Source organism: Lithobates pipiens, unplaced genomic scaffold, assembly GCF_037356315.1.
Source record: "Lithobates pipiens isolate NorthernLeopardFrog02 unplaced genomic scaffold, aLitPip1_a1.2 Scaffold_1, whole genome shotgun sequence".
NCBI lineage: Eukaryota > Metazoa > Chordata > Amphibia > Anura > Ranidae > Lithobates > Lithobates pipiens.
Window position 1 is genome coordinate 209,631,801 of NW_027507685.1, and position 15,084 is coordinate 209,646,884.

At 44.1% G+C, this 15,084-nt stretch overlaps 1 protein-coding gene across 1 annotated transcript in view; it reads right to left on the minus strand.

The window, feature by feature from the left end:
* The window catches only part of LOC143982508 (cytochrome P450 2G1-like), a 76,689-nt gene that overhangs the window by 24,760 nt on the left and 36,845 nt on the right, over positions 1-15,084 (minus strand). Inside the window, exons 7-8 of the mRNA XM_077481321.1 lie at positions 14,838-15,025; positions 14,612-14,753 (exon numbers count right to left, since the gene is read on the minus strand). Of these exons, the coding sequence (XP_077337447.1) occupies positions 14,612-14,753; positions 14,838-15,025 (330 nt within the window). The remainder of the gene's footprint in view (positions 1-14,611; positions 14,754-14,837; positions 15,026-15,084) is intronic.

The window sequence follows — 15,084 nt, forward strand, 5'->3', positions numbered from 1 at the left end:
TCTCTCTCTCTCCCCCCCCCCTCTCTCTCTCCCCCCCTCTCTCTCTCTCCCCCCCCCCTCTCTCTCTCTCCCCCCCCCCCTCCCCCCTCTCTCTCATAAAAAGGCTTTTTTTTTACAAATATTGTTAAATGTATTAAATATGCAAATGTACAGAATAAAATTATACAAATAAAATTCTATATTCTCATACTTTTGTGTGTGTTTTTATTTGTTTTTTTTAAAGATACGGTTATAGGTCAGATTATATCTAAGGTCTGTATCTCACAGTCATGTTACTATAAGAATATATACATTTATTATTTCTATATCACACGAGAAAGCAAACAAAAATCTCTCGAGAGTGGAGATATATATATATTTTTTTTTTTGGTGTAAATTCATTAGTCTTTGTTGTGCACCTGGTCACACTATTTGTCGCAGAAGTGTGTGGCAACAACTGATGAATAATTAATAGACATGGGCGCCGTTCCGTTACGGTTCGTATTAAAATTAATTCGTTTTCGTATCCGAAATTCTGTTTCGTATGAAATACCAATTTTTATTAGGTTCGTTAACTTGTACGAACGTTCGTTACGATTAATTTAAAGGCAAAAATATACCTCAATATGACAGTCGATGCTGATGGAAGTTTGGTTTTTATTCAAAATACGATATTCCGTTGAAGAATTTACTATCCGAAATATGAATTTATTAGATGAGAAAGGGTCCTTTCACACGGGGCGGATCAGTTCTGATCCGCCCCGTGGATGTCCGTTTGCTCAGCGGGGATCACTCCGCCGATCCCCGCTGAGCAGGGAGATGACAGGTCTGTCTCCGCACACTGTGCAGGGACGGACCTGTCACAGCGCCGCTCTCCCCTATGGGAGATCGGATGACGACGGACCGCAGTGCCCGTCGTCACCCGATCCGATCCGCAGACGGATGGAAAAATAGCTTTTTCCTCCGTCACACTTTTTCGGATCGGAGCGGGTCGGATGTCAGCGGACATGTCACCGCTGACATCCGACGCTCCATAGAGCTCTATGGAGCACCCGTTCAGGTCCGCCTGAAAAACTGACAGGCGGGCCTGAACGGGACGTTAGTGTGAAAGGGGCCAAAGAGAGAAGCGGATTGTCTGCCATGCACTGCTGGTCCAGTTTTCGCCTGCTCCTCCTGGGGCTGCTTATTATGAGGGGCTCCCACCATCCCTGTGCTATGTTGACTTCCTCCTGGGCCTGTACCGCTGCTGTGCATATTATGAGGGGCTCCCACCATCCCTGTGCTGTGCTGACTTCCTCCTGGGGCTGCTTATTATGAGGGGCTCCCACCATCCCTGTGCTATGCTGTCTTCCTCCTGGGGCTGCTTATTATGAGGGGCTCCCACCATCCCTGTGCTATGCTGACTTCCTCCTGGGGTTGTACCTCTGCTGTGCTCATTATGAGGGGTTTTCACCATTCCTGTGCTGTACTGACATACTGAGCACAGCAGGGGTACAGCCCCAGGAGGAAGTCAGCATAGCACAGGGATGGTGGGAGCCCCTCATAATGAAGAAAAAATAGTAATGTAGAAGAATACGTATAAGCCTAAACTGAGCGAAAAAAAACATTTTTTTATATATATTTTGAGGGATATTTATTATAACAAAAAAAATGCATTTTTAAAAAAAAAATTGTCGCTCTATTTTTGTTTGTCGCAAAAAAATAAAAACCGCAGGGGTGATCAAATACCACCAAAAAGCTCTATTTGTGGGGGAAAAAAAGGATGTCAATTTTGTTTGGGAGCCACGTCGCACGACCGCACAATTGTCAGTTAAAGCGACGCAGTGTCGAATCGCAAAAAGTCGTCTGGTCTTTGACCAGCAAAATGGTCCGGGGCTGAAGCTATATATATATATATATATATATATATTATATAATTTTTATTTATTTTTTTACACATAAGCTCAATGACCTAATCGAGGGGTGCCCAACTGCTGGCCCTCTGATGTGGCCCGCCATGTCTTGCTCTGAGATGGCGGGTCAGCATGCCCAGATTGCGGGTTCCCGACCCGCCATCTCCGAGCATCAGCGTAAAGAACGGAGCTGTCGCTAGAGGAAGCAGAGCCGATGCTTTCTGTATAGCGCCAGCTCCTTCACAGGCGGAGTGATACCAAATGTACTCCCGCCTGTGACAGGAAGCATCCTCTCTGCTCTCTAAAGCAGCCGCATGCTTCTGTTTTCTGCCACACTAATGCATAGGAACCCGCGATTTGGACGCCAGTACCAGAGCCAACCAGCAGTAACTGCCACCAGTAAGACCCCTTTCACACCACACTGCCCTTTGCGTCGGCGGTAAAACACCGCTATTTTTAGCGCCGTTTTACCGCCAGATTTCGGCCGCTAGTGGGGCGATTTTACCCCCGCTAGCGGCCGCGAAAGGGTTAAAACCGCCGGCAATACGCCGCAATAGACAAACACACCGCTCCCAAAGAAGCTGCTGGCAGGACTTTTTTTGACGTCCTGCCAGCGCACCGCTGTCGTGGCTTTCACACTACACACAATGGTGCAGCTTCTTTAGGGAGGATTGCAGGCGCTATTTCCAACGCTAAAGCGCCTGCAAAACGCCTATATAACAAGCTATATATCTCTTGTTCTCTAGATATATCTGCACAGAAGCAAATGATTTAATTTACAATTAGTATATTTATAAGCCTCCTTCCTTTGGTTCCTTGTTTTTTGTTGTTATAAATGCAGTATATTTCCTGGTTCCTGGGGGGAGAAGGGGTGGAGAGGTTTGCATAGCTAAGGGGTGGCAACTTCCTCTGGCACTGCCGTTGCTATGGAAACCTGACCTGAAACCTATTTCACTGCTTGTGTAGCACTGAGCATGTGCGAGATTTGCAAGGCTGAGATCCAGGAAGAAATACAGTCTGGCTTCAGATGCCCAAACCTAAGATGGCCACGGTCTGCTGCAAATTTATAAAGTTACAAAATGCTGTAATAACCTAACAAAACGGACCTTTGTTTACAGACTAACTTTACTAGAATGCATTAAGTTGGTGTATGATAGGTTATTTTTATTTAAAAAGTCAAATTTTGGCCGGAAAACCACTTTAAGTTAACATGTTTTTATATTGTTGTTTTGGTTTCATATGTTAATTATTATTCTGATAATAAAGGGGCTGCTACGGCCACTAATTACTCCAAAGAAGGTGTGGTCTCTTTAAGGGGAAAGGGAAAGGTATGGAGTTGGGTGGTCCTTATAATAGCAGCACAGCATCAGTCATACTATAGTCAGGGAGAGCCCTCTGGTGAGTGCAGTATATATAGGTGAGCACGGAGGGGAGCACCTACACCTTCATATTTACCTTTGGAAGCTCAGAAGAAGCACAAGTCACTTTGCTGGTTTCCTGTTTTTTGTTATTGCTTTTTGATTTTTTGTTTTTGGAAAGATATTCTTTCCTTCTTTTGATGGATCATTAGGAATTATATTAGACATTAATTTGAACATATCAAACAGACTTTTTTTTACTTTATTTGTTTTTAATCTTCTTTGTATATTATTTACTGCACAGTGTATTGTATCAATCAAGAGATACGGCGTTGCACTTATCACTTTATTGGAATAATTGATTTATTGCATAGTTATCCAATTTTAAAGGAATATGTTCATATGTCACTTCATTGCACATACTGTAGCATATATGTTTTCATGCAACATTATTACTTTATACGTTTTCACTTTATTAAATATATTGGTTTATGCACAAGTGAATACAGCATAGCACTATAATAGGATTCCAGAGCAGCGCCATACCCACCTTAAACCCTTTCACTCCCAATATTCAGACCCTATATAGGTAGGTGTCACGGTGGAGGCAGCAGCTTTTCTGGTTAACCTCCCTGGCGGTACGATTATTTTAGATTTTTTTATGTTTAAAGCGGTACAATTATTTTGCATGGATATTTGGCATTTTATATTGTAGGCCTGTAATTCTTAGCCCTTGTACACACGGTCGGACATTCCGACGGAGAATAAAAAAAAAGAAAAGGGGTTTTTGAAAGATAAAGGGGGTTATTGAGAGAGTTGGGGATATCTTGCATACACTGGTCATGTAAAAAAATTGTGTTAAGTAAATACAATATACTGTAATTTCCTATCTATTTAATAATACTAGCAGCAAGAGGATTAAAAGTAGTCAATTTGATTGAGAGAATGAAGTTCTGCATGAAATATTTAGTAATAGCCAACTTGCTTGTTACACCATTAACCCTTTCGCTGCCAGGTTTTTACATTTTATAGACCTGCCAGTGGGGGTTTACATACACAAAGGCTGTCTATCCCCCCCCCCCCCCCCCCCCCCCCCGTATGCCCCTGCTTGAGCATCTTGCGAGACAGACATAGTAGGTGCCACCGCGTAGGGGGGAGGGAGCTGAGTCTGCTTTCCTCCCTTTCTTGTTGCTGACCCTGAAGGGACATGTAAAAAGTCACTTCCGGGTCCTTCTGTCAGTTTCCCTGGCCAGTATGGCCAGGAAAAAAATGTACTTTTGAACTCTGCATGTCTCATTAATGAGACCCTGTCACCAAAAATGTATCACATAGGGGACTTTTTTTGTTTTTGGCGGGCCTGTAGCTTACGCATGTATTTGCAAATGTGTGCAGACTAAACCCCTGTTTTAACGCATACTGTTAGCCCTTGTACACACTGTCGGATATTCCGACAACAAAATCCGTTGGATTTTGTCCGACGGATTTTGTCCGAAACTTGTGTTGCATACACACGGTCAGACAAAGTTGTCGGAAAATCCAATCGTATGTAACGTGATGACGTTATTTCGTTACGACGGGACTACGTTCAGGCTAGTAGCCAATAGCTTTGGTCTAGGAATTTGATCTGAGCATGCGTGGCACTTTGTCCAATCGGAATTCTCTACACACAATCGGACAAAGTCCGATCGGATCATGTTGTCGGAAAGTTTTATAGCCCGGCTCTAAAACTTTGTCCGTCGGATATTCCGACGGAAACAGTCCGATGGAGCCCACACACAGTCGGATTATCCGACTGGACATTTTCCGTAGGAATGTCCGACCGTGTGTACAAGGGCTTAGACAGGATAATTTGGTTGTCTGCACGCTGGTCGGTAAGTGAGCTTGGAATTTTCCTTGGCCTTTTTCTAACATATGCTCCTTGCTGCAATGGACAGTTATAGGTGGGGGTAGTGGCTTACCTTTTTGTACTGTTGACATACTGGGCAGGCAACGCACTGATACTTTTGCAGCCATTGTGCTATGTGCTGGGTGTTCAGTGTTCCTCTGTGCCTTTAAGAAGGGGTGGGCTCCCTTCAGTCCATCTGCCCTCTATCTATCCATCAGAATGCATGTGCTTCTACTGTGGAGCCACTTAAATGTTAGTGGTAGGACTACAGATACCAGGGTACCTTGGCAGGCCTGTAGTTTACACATGTATTTGTGTGCAGACTAAATGTGTGCAGACTAAACCCCTTGTTTTTAATGCATACTGTTAGGTTAATTTAGTTGTCCGCAGCCTGGTCGGTAAGTGAGCTTGGAATTATCCTTGGATTTTTCCTCAGCCTTTTTATAACTTAAGTAAAGTAAATCAACCTTATTGTGTTCACAATGCAATTAGGACTTTTATAAGTTCACTAAATATTCACTTATAGATAAAACAAACAGAGAGCTAAACTTGAACTAGCTAAAAAATACACCTTTCTGGCTGACACAAAGGATAACCAGGTACAGCCTGTCCTACGGTGATAGGAAGGGGTGGGGGCGGGGGGGCTGCCCTAATGCTTAGACTGTGCGTCATTCAGTTTATCAGCATTCCTGACCTGACCTAACATCAGGTGCTGGGTTTAGAGTGCCAATATCATTGTATCTAGTTTCCCAATATATCTGAATCCAGGGAGACAAAGGATATGGATACTGACCTGCAATACTAATAGGCAACTTGCCTTTCCATGTGACATCTAAGAATCTGGCAAGAAACTAGGCATGTTGGAAAGGAAGGCCCATAGGACATTTACATACAGGGTAGGTATTTATCACAGCAGGGTCGCTTTTCAATTAAGCACATCCCTGAAAAGAAGATTATCTATACCTAACTTTTCAGTGGCCCATATCTTCAAGCTCTGGTGATTTGCTGCTACCTGGCTGCTGCAGGTATTTGAGTAAGAGTCAATGGGTCTAGAAGCCACAGGCAATGGCTTTACTGACAAGATACTGACTTGAATGGTACCAGGTGATTGGAGAAAAGCCAATGTAGCACCAATATTTAAAAAGGGCTAAAAATACATCCTTGGGAATTAGAGACCAGTTAGCCTAACATCAATAGTATGCAAGCTTTTGGAGGGAATGATAAGGGACCATATACAAGATTTTAGTTACTTGTAATGATACCATTCTTGTTATCAGCAAAGATTAATGAAGACTCGTTCTTACTAAACCAATCTATTTATCTTCTATGAGGAGGTGAGCTGCCATCTAGATAAAGGAAGGCCCATAGGGGAGGTGTATCTGGATTTTGCAAAAGCATCTGACATCTTTCCCCATAAATGTTTACTGTACAAAATAAGGTCCGTTGGCATGGACCATATGGTGAGTACATGGAATGAAAATTGGCTACAAGGGCGAGTTCAGAGGGTGGTGATAAATGGGGAGTACTCCGAATGGTCAGAGGTGGGTAGTGGGGTCCCCCAGGGTTCTGTGCTGGGACCAAGCCTATATATTTTGTTCATAAACAACCTGCAGCAGGGCAATAACATCTCCATAGGATGTGGAAACCTTGTAAAAAAGATCTGAACAAATTAAATGGGGTGGGCAACTCCATGGCAAATGAGATTTAATGTAGAAAAATGTTAAATAATGCATTTGCATTCATATTTTTGCCACCCAATCTATACACTGGGGGGAGAACCTCTGGGGGAATCTAAGATGGAAAAGGACCTGGGGTCCTAGTAGATGATAGCAGCAGCTTGCATGCTATTGCTGAGCCTAACAAAGCAAACAGAATATTGGTATGCATTAAAAAGGGAATCAACCCCAGAGATAAAAAAATAATTCTCCCGCTCTACAAGACTTTGGTCTGGCCGCACCTAGAGTATGCTGCCCAGTTCTGGGCACCAGTCTTCAGGAAGGATGTTCTGGAAATGGAGCAACTAAGCTAATAAAGGGTCTGGAGGATATTAGATATGAGGAAAGGTTGCGAGCACTGAACTTATTTTCTCTGGAGAAGAGACGCTTGAGAGGGGATATGATTTCAATTTATAAATAGCGTATTGGTGACCCCACAATAGGGATAAAACTTTTTTGCCAAAGGGAGTTTAACAAGACACATGGCGACTCATTAAAATTTAGAAGAAAAGAGGTTTAACCTTAAACTACATATAGAGGGTTCTTTACTGTAAGAGCAGCAAGGATGTGGAATTCCCTTCCAAAGGCGGTAGTCTCCCCATAGAGCATCAATAGTTTTAAAAAACTATTAGATAAGCACCTGAACGACTGCAACATACAGGGATATACAATGTAATACTGACATATAATCACACACATAGGTTGGACTTCATGGACTTGTGTCTTTTTTCAACCTCACCTACTATTTAGCTATTATAAAGGATGCATGCACTGTACTGTCACCCTTTGTGGAGGTGACAAGAATGGTGAGCCGTGACAATTCATGCATCAGTGACGCAATCCCCATTTCCTCTCAAGGCCACTTTATGCAGATATCATTCTTGCATCGCCACATAACACACAAGAGGAGAGGGAGGAGGAGGAGGATTCTGGCAGTTTTGGAGGATTTGAAGCAGAAAGTTGATTAATATATCTTGAGGACACCTTAAAGGGGAGTTTATGTAATGCCTTTCCAGACTCTTCCAGCTTACAGTCTCATGGAAAAGCTAGTTTTGAGGCTTCTGTTGGTCAAAGGATGAGCGCTGGGGATGGGGGAAGGGGGCCGCCTCAGTGATGCCTTTCAAAATGTTAGTCCTTGGTGCCCAGGGCTGTCAGCTTCCACATCCCATCAGAAATGTCTGCATTATATGGTGGAAGATTTTCTAGTAGGGAAAACCAGCATGGAGAGCTTTCCAGTCGTTTAATGGGTCATGAGAATAGAACACTGGCCAGAACTTGCCCTATATGCAATCGAGCTTCTGGGGTGTCCTGCATCCAGTATGCTTTCCGATCAGGCATTTACTGCTACCGGAGGTTTTGTAACAGATAAAAGAGTGCGTCTGTCCAACAGACTCCGTTGACTGACTGACATTTACCAAAATTAATCATTCCTGGATTAACAACAGCTATCAAGCCCTTGATGCCAATGTCCCCAATTAAGTGTTTTTGGGATATCGAATCTGTGCAAGACTGTTTAGACTGCCTATCTTTGTGGGTGTTGATATTATTGGGAAGAATTTTTTTGGTATAGGTTTCATGGGCACAATTAACACCCAAGGACCATTTTTGAGCACCTCTTTGACAGGTGCATCGAATTAAATTTTTTTACAGCAAGGCCAATTCTTGCTTTCATCAAGAGTACCTCTATAGGATTACAGTGTGATGGCACCACCAATACCCAAAGCCCAATTTTTCTGCCACAGTTTGACCAGGACATATAATTTGAATTTTTTACAGCAAGGCCAAATCTTGCTTTCATCAACAGTACCTCTATAAGGTTAGGGTGTGAAAGCATTGTGCCTGTAATAAATCTTTTAACCACTGCACTTAGAGGTTTCTCTTTCCTTTGTGAAGGCACCACCAACACCCAAAGCCCAATTTTTTCACACCTGTTACCGCTATCCAAAGTCTGCGAAAGAGACACCGGACTTTATCCAAAAAATGTCTAATCTTCTTCCGAATGCACTAAATTGTGGCCTCATCATACAGATTGGCTCCTCAAGACGTTGTTTACAAAATAAAGAAAGCTTGCAGGGAAAATGTATTTTTTTCTGCAGCAGGTTTTATACACGGTACAGATGCACCACTTCACAGGCAGACTAAGGGGACCCCCCCGGGCACTATATTTAAATTATTTTTTGTTTTATTATTTTAACGTTAAGCATCAGTAAATCACCACTAATTTAAAAATGTTTTTTGCATTGATACATGTCCCCCAGGGCAGTATCCGGACCCCCATATGCTTTGTATGCCAAAGGAAATGAATGGTGCAGCGGCACACAAATTGGGACACATGGAAAAAGAAAAAGACAAGATTTCTGGCAATTCTCTAGTCTATCCAATGCAGGGGCTTAATGGTTATCACCTCTGCCTTGCAGCATTAGGATCCAACCAGGACACTCCCTGAGTGAAGTTTGCATGATCTTCATTTGCTTCCGTGGGTATCCTCCCCCCAAAGATTTGCTAGTACTAGCCAGACCTAACAAACACATAGCAACCCCCACCCCACCTGAAACCATCTAGCAATGGTCTCTGATCAACGGTGGACTTTATCTTCATATATTCTTGAGGTCAGACTGGGGTTCACGGTCACCCTGTGCCCCTAATACACACGGGGTCACTCACGCATAGGAGGGGCTTTGGGAGCTGGACAAGGAGCTTCCAGTGCACTCCAAGTTAACCTGAGATCCCCAAGCCCCCCACCCAAAGTTACTCCGTCACAGTAAGCTCCTTGACGGGGCTAATATGAATATACAAAATGAAAAGCACTGCCTAAAATTGTTAGCACTATATAAATACCTGTACCATATTAATAACAAATAAAGCTGGCTGTAAATAAATTTGAAGGGGCAGACTGGGCCGGGGTGGCAATCACCCCCTGGGCCTTTCTGGTGCCTGGTGAAAAGGCCGCACTCAAGGCTGGAATAAAGTAGGGGCCAGACACTATGTACAGCCGCCTCCTGCCACTACAGTGTTGTGTTTGCAGAGCTTCAGTGGAGTGGTACAAATGTGGCAAGTGCGCTCCTACACCTGGCCGGCAAGTCTACCTCCAACACAGTCACTTCTCTTTCAGGGATCTCCACCTGACAGCAGCTTCCTAGGCCCCGCCTGGTGTTACGTCATTCAGAGGTGAGGAGGCAGGATGGAAGAGGAGTAGTGCTACTCCTGCAACCTGTGGGGGGAGTCCACTACCATGGGCAAGAGAATGAGCAGAGGCTGATACACATTGCTACACTGCTTCGTCTTATCTATGTGATTTTACTGAAGAGTTTTTTTGGGTTTTTTTTTTGGGGGGGGGAGAGGGTTAATCACTCTACAATGATATTTGTGCTGTTATATGCAACATGGAGGGGGGTTAAAGGGGTTGTAAAGGTTCATTTTTTATTTTCTAAATAGGTTCCTATAAGCTAGTGCATTGTTGGTTCACTTTCCCTTTCCTTCGATTTCCCTTATAAATGTTTTTTTTCTTTGTTTTCTTTGTCTGAATTTCTCACTTCCTGTTCCTCCTCGGTAAGCTGTTCAGTAAGCTGTTCTGGCTGACTAACCACCAGCTCAGATGATGGTGAGAAGTTTACTGAGGAGAAACAGGAAGTGAGATATTCAGACAAAGAAAAAAAACATTTAGAAGGGAAATCGAAGGAAAAGGTAAGTGAACCAACAATGCACTAGCTTAGAGGAACCTATGTAGAAAATAAAAAAAACGAACCTTTACAACCCCTTTAATGTATTGCCATTGGTCACTGATGTATTAGTGACCAATGGTAGTGTCAATTAACCCATTTATGCTGCTGCATAAAGGGGTTAATAAACACTGGTGAAACCGCCACAGCACAAAGGGGTTAATTAATTGCAACTGGTCACTAATGCATCGGTGACCAATGGCAATACATTAACCCCCCCCCCCCTCCATGCTGCATATAACAAATAGCATTATAGATAAATTACCCCCCTCTCCCCAAACAGTTAAAGTAATTGTAAAGGCTGAAGGTTTTTACCTTCATGCATTCTTTGCTTTGCATGAAGGTAAAAACCTTCCGAGTACAGTTCTCCAACCTAAAACTTACCTGAGTCCCGTCTCGATCCAACGATGTGCATTAGAGACTCATCTGTCCTGGGTCTCTCTCTCCCCTCATTAGCTGTGAAACAACAGCAGGAGCCATTGGCTACCACCGCTGTCAATTACAGCCAGTGAGGGGACAGGGGAGAGCATACATAAAAGCCCCCATAGCAGTTGGCTTGCTATTGGGGGACACTGGTAGGGGGGAGGGGAGAGCCAGGAACATTGGTGGGGAGCCAAAGAAGAGGAGAACTCTTACTTAGTTGCAAAACTTTATAACAGAAACAAAGAAAACGTTTTTTATTTTTCAAAAATATTTTTCCTATTTGTTTAGCAAAAACTAGTGGTGATTAAATACATACAAAAGAAAGCTCTCTGTCTCAAAAAAAAAAATCGAAAAATGTAATTTGGGTACAGTATTACATGACGGCGCATTTGTCATTTAAAGTGTGAAAGTGCTGAAAGCTCAAAATTGGCCTGGGCAGAAAGGGGGTAGAGGTGCCTGGTAGGGATGAGCTTCGAGTTCGAGTCGAACTCATGTTCTACTCGAACATTGCCTGTTCGCCTGTTCAGCGAACAGTGAACAATTTGGGCTGTTCGCAGCAAATTCGAAAAGCCCTATACAAGTCTATGGGAGAAATCTAAAGTGCTCATTTTAAAGGGTAATATGCAGGTTACTGTCCTAAAAAGTGTTTGGGGACCCAGGTCCTGCCCCAGGGGACATGGATCAATGCAAAAAAAAGTTTTAAAAACGGCCGTTTTTTCAGGAGCAGTGATTTTAATAATGATTAAAGTGAAACAATAAAAGTGTAATATTCCTTTAAATTTCGTAGCTGGGGGGTATCTATAGTATGCCTGTGAAGGGGCGCATGTTTCTGGTGCTTAGAACTGTCGCTGCACAAAGTGTCATTTGTGCAGGAAAAAAAGTCTTTTAAAATCACTTGCGGCTAAATTGTCGGGTCTCCGTAATACAGAGAACACTCAATGAGTGTTCTCTGTATTAGCCGACAATTCATTCATTCATTCATTAAAAAAAAAAAAAAAAAAAAAAGCGTGGGGGTTCCCCTAAATTCAATCAAAAGGCCCTTCAGGTCTGACATGGATATTAAGGGGAACCCCGTGTCAAATTTAAAAAAAAAATTGACGTGGGGGTCCCCCCAAATATCCATACCAGACCCTTCAGATCTGATATGGATATTAAGGGGAACCCCGCATCAAATTAAAAAAAAAATTTGACGTGGGGGTCCCCCTAAATATCCATACCAGACCCTTTATCCGAGCACGCAACCTGGCAGGCCGCAGGAAAAGAGGGGGGGACGAGAGAGCGGCCCCCCCTCCCTCCTGAACCGTACCAGGCCACATACCCTCAACATTGGGAGGATGCTTTGGGGGTCTGTGACCCCTCAAAGCACCTTGTCCCCATGTTGATAAGGACAAGGGCCTCATCCTCACAACCCTGGCCGTTGGTTGTGAGGGTCTGCGGGCGGGGGGCTTATCAGAATCTGGAAGCCCCCTTTAACAAGGGGACCCCCAGATCCCGGCCCCCCCCCTGTTTGAAATGGTAAGGGGGTACAAAAGTACCCCTACCATTTCACAAAGAAAGTGTCAAAATGGTTAAATAAGACAAACACACTTTTGAAAAATTCCTTTATTAAAAATAAAAAAAATAAAAAAAAAATTCCAGCGGTGCTAATCCACTCTTGCTATCCAGCGACGGGTCTCCGGGGTCCAGCGATGGATGATCATATCCAGCGCCGGGGGATCTCTCAGTCCAGCGCTGTCCATACCTCCTTCTTCTGTCTCCACTGCGGAGACAATGCAGAGAGCCGAGCGCTGACATTTCTTATATTGGGAGGGCGGGGCCACCCGTCACCTGACCCCGCCCCTCTGACGCAGGAGAGGGAAGCCAGGGGTTCCCCAGTGACGTGTGGGTGACCCCGCCCCCTCTGATGTAACGCAGGTTTCCGTTACATCAGAGGGGGCGGGGTCACCCACACGTCACTGGGGAACCCCTGGCTTCCCTCTCCTGCGTCAGAGGGGCGGGGTCAGGTGACGGGTGGCCCCGCCCTCCCAATATAAGAAATGTCAGCGCTCGGCTCTCTGCATTGTCTCCGCAGTGGAGACAGAAGAAGGAGGTATGGACAGCGCTGGACTGAGAGATCCCCCGGCGCTGGATATGATCATCCATCGCTGGACCCCGGAGACCCGTCGCTGGATAGCAAGAGTGGATTAGCACCGCTGGAATTTTTTTTTTATTTTTTTTATTTTTAATAAAGGAATTTTTCAAAAGTGTGTTTGTCTTATTTAACCATTTTGACACTTTCTTTGTGAAATGGTAGGGGTACTTTTGTACCCCCTTACCATTTCAAACAGGGGGGGGGGCCGGGATCTGGGGGTCCCCTTGTTAAAGGGGGCTTCCAGATTCTGATAAGCCCCCCGCCCGCAGACCCTCACAACCAACGGCCAGGGTTGTGAGGATGAGGCCCTTGTCCTTATCAACATGGGGACAAGGTGCTTTGAGGGGTCACAGACCCCCAAAGCATCCTCCCAATGTTGAGGGTATGTGGCCTGGTACGGTTCAGGAGGGAGGGGGGGCCGCTCTCTCGTCCCCCCCTCTTTTCCTGCGGCCTGCCAGGTTGCGTGCTCGGATAAAGGGTCTGGTATGGATATTTAGGGGGACCCCCACGTCAAATTTTTTTTTTAATTTGATGCGGGGTTCCCCTTAATATCCATATCAGACCTGAAGGGTCTGGTATGGATATTTGGGGGGACCCCCACGTCAATTTTTTTTTTAAATTTGACACGGGGTTCCCCTTAATATCCATGTCAGACCTGAAGGGCCTTTTGATTGAATTTAGGGGAACCCCCACGCTTTTTTTATTTATTTATTTTTTTTTTAATCAATGAATGAATGAATTGTCGGCTAATACAGAGAACACTCATTGAGTGTTCTCTGTATTACGGAGACCCGACAATTTAGCCGCAAGTGATTTTAAAAGACTTTTTTTCCTGCACAAATGACACTTTGTGCAGCGACAGTTCTAAGCACCAGAAACATGCGCCCCTTCACAGGCACACTATAGATACCCCCCAGCTACGAAATTTAAAGGAATATTACACTTTTATTGTTTCACTTTAATCATTATTAAAATCACTGCTCCTGAAAAAACGGCCGTTTTTAAAACTTTTTTTTGCATTGATCCATGTCCCCTGGGGCAGGACCCAGGTCCCCAAACACTTTTTATGACAGTAACTTTCATATTACCCTTTAAAATGAGCACTTTAGATTGTGAACGTTCGAGTCCCATAGACTTTAATAGGGTTCTAAAGTTCACACGAAGTTTAGGTCTGTTCGCAGGTTCTGGTGCGAACCGAACAGGGGGGTGTTCGGCTCATCCCTAGTGCCTGGTATTGAATCAGTTTATAAAACCCCCCAAAAAACCCAGAACCTTTAACCCCTTGGGCCTCTGGGTTGTATTGGGCCAAAAGTTGCTTGTCCGCTGCCTATCAGCCTCTTCTTGATAAACCATACTTACTCATGACCAGTGAAAATCCTCTCCATGGTGTTGCAGTGGGTGCTGCAAGCTGCGCCACTGTATTGCACATGAATCAAGTGTACGACCCCTCATTCCTGATACTATAAAGAACACATTCCACATTTTATACTGTGCTATACAGCATCTTACCTGTAGAGAAAGCAATGAAGGCTTCATTTTTTTTGAACAATCCTTGCTGGTCTAGAAAATGTTCAGGATAAAACTCCTGGGGCCTTTCAAAGAATGAGGCATCATACAGCACAGAGTGCAGAACAGTGAAGACGATGGTCCCCTGCAAAGAGCAGAAAGTAAGTGGGAAGATTTGATAAAATTATATCTGAACAATACATTTGGTTGGTCGGGAGTTTGTGAGTACCTTGGGCAGATGATATCCTCTGAAGACAGTGTCCTCTGTCACTGAATGAGGGGCTCCAAGTGGTAAGAAGTCAGTAAATCGCATGACCTCATGCAATACAGCTTCAGTATATGGCATCTTGCTACGGTCCTCCATACATGGCCTACGGGTTCGGCCAATGACAGTCTCTATCTCTGCCTGGATCTTATCTGGTAAGATAAACAAAAATTTCTGTAGAACACAAGGCATGTTGAAAAATTGGACTAGT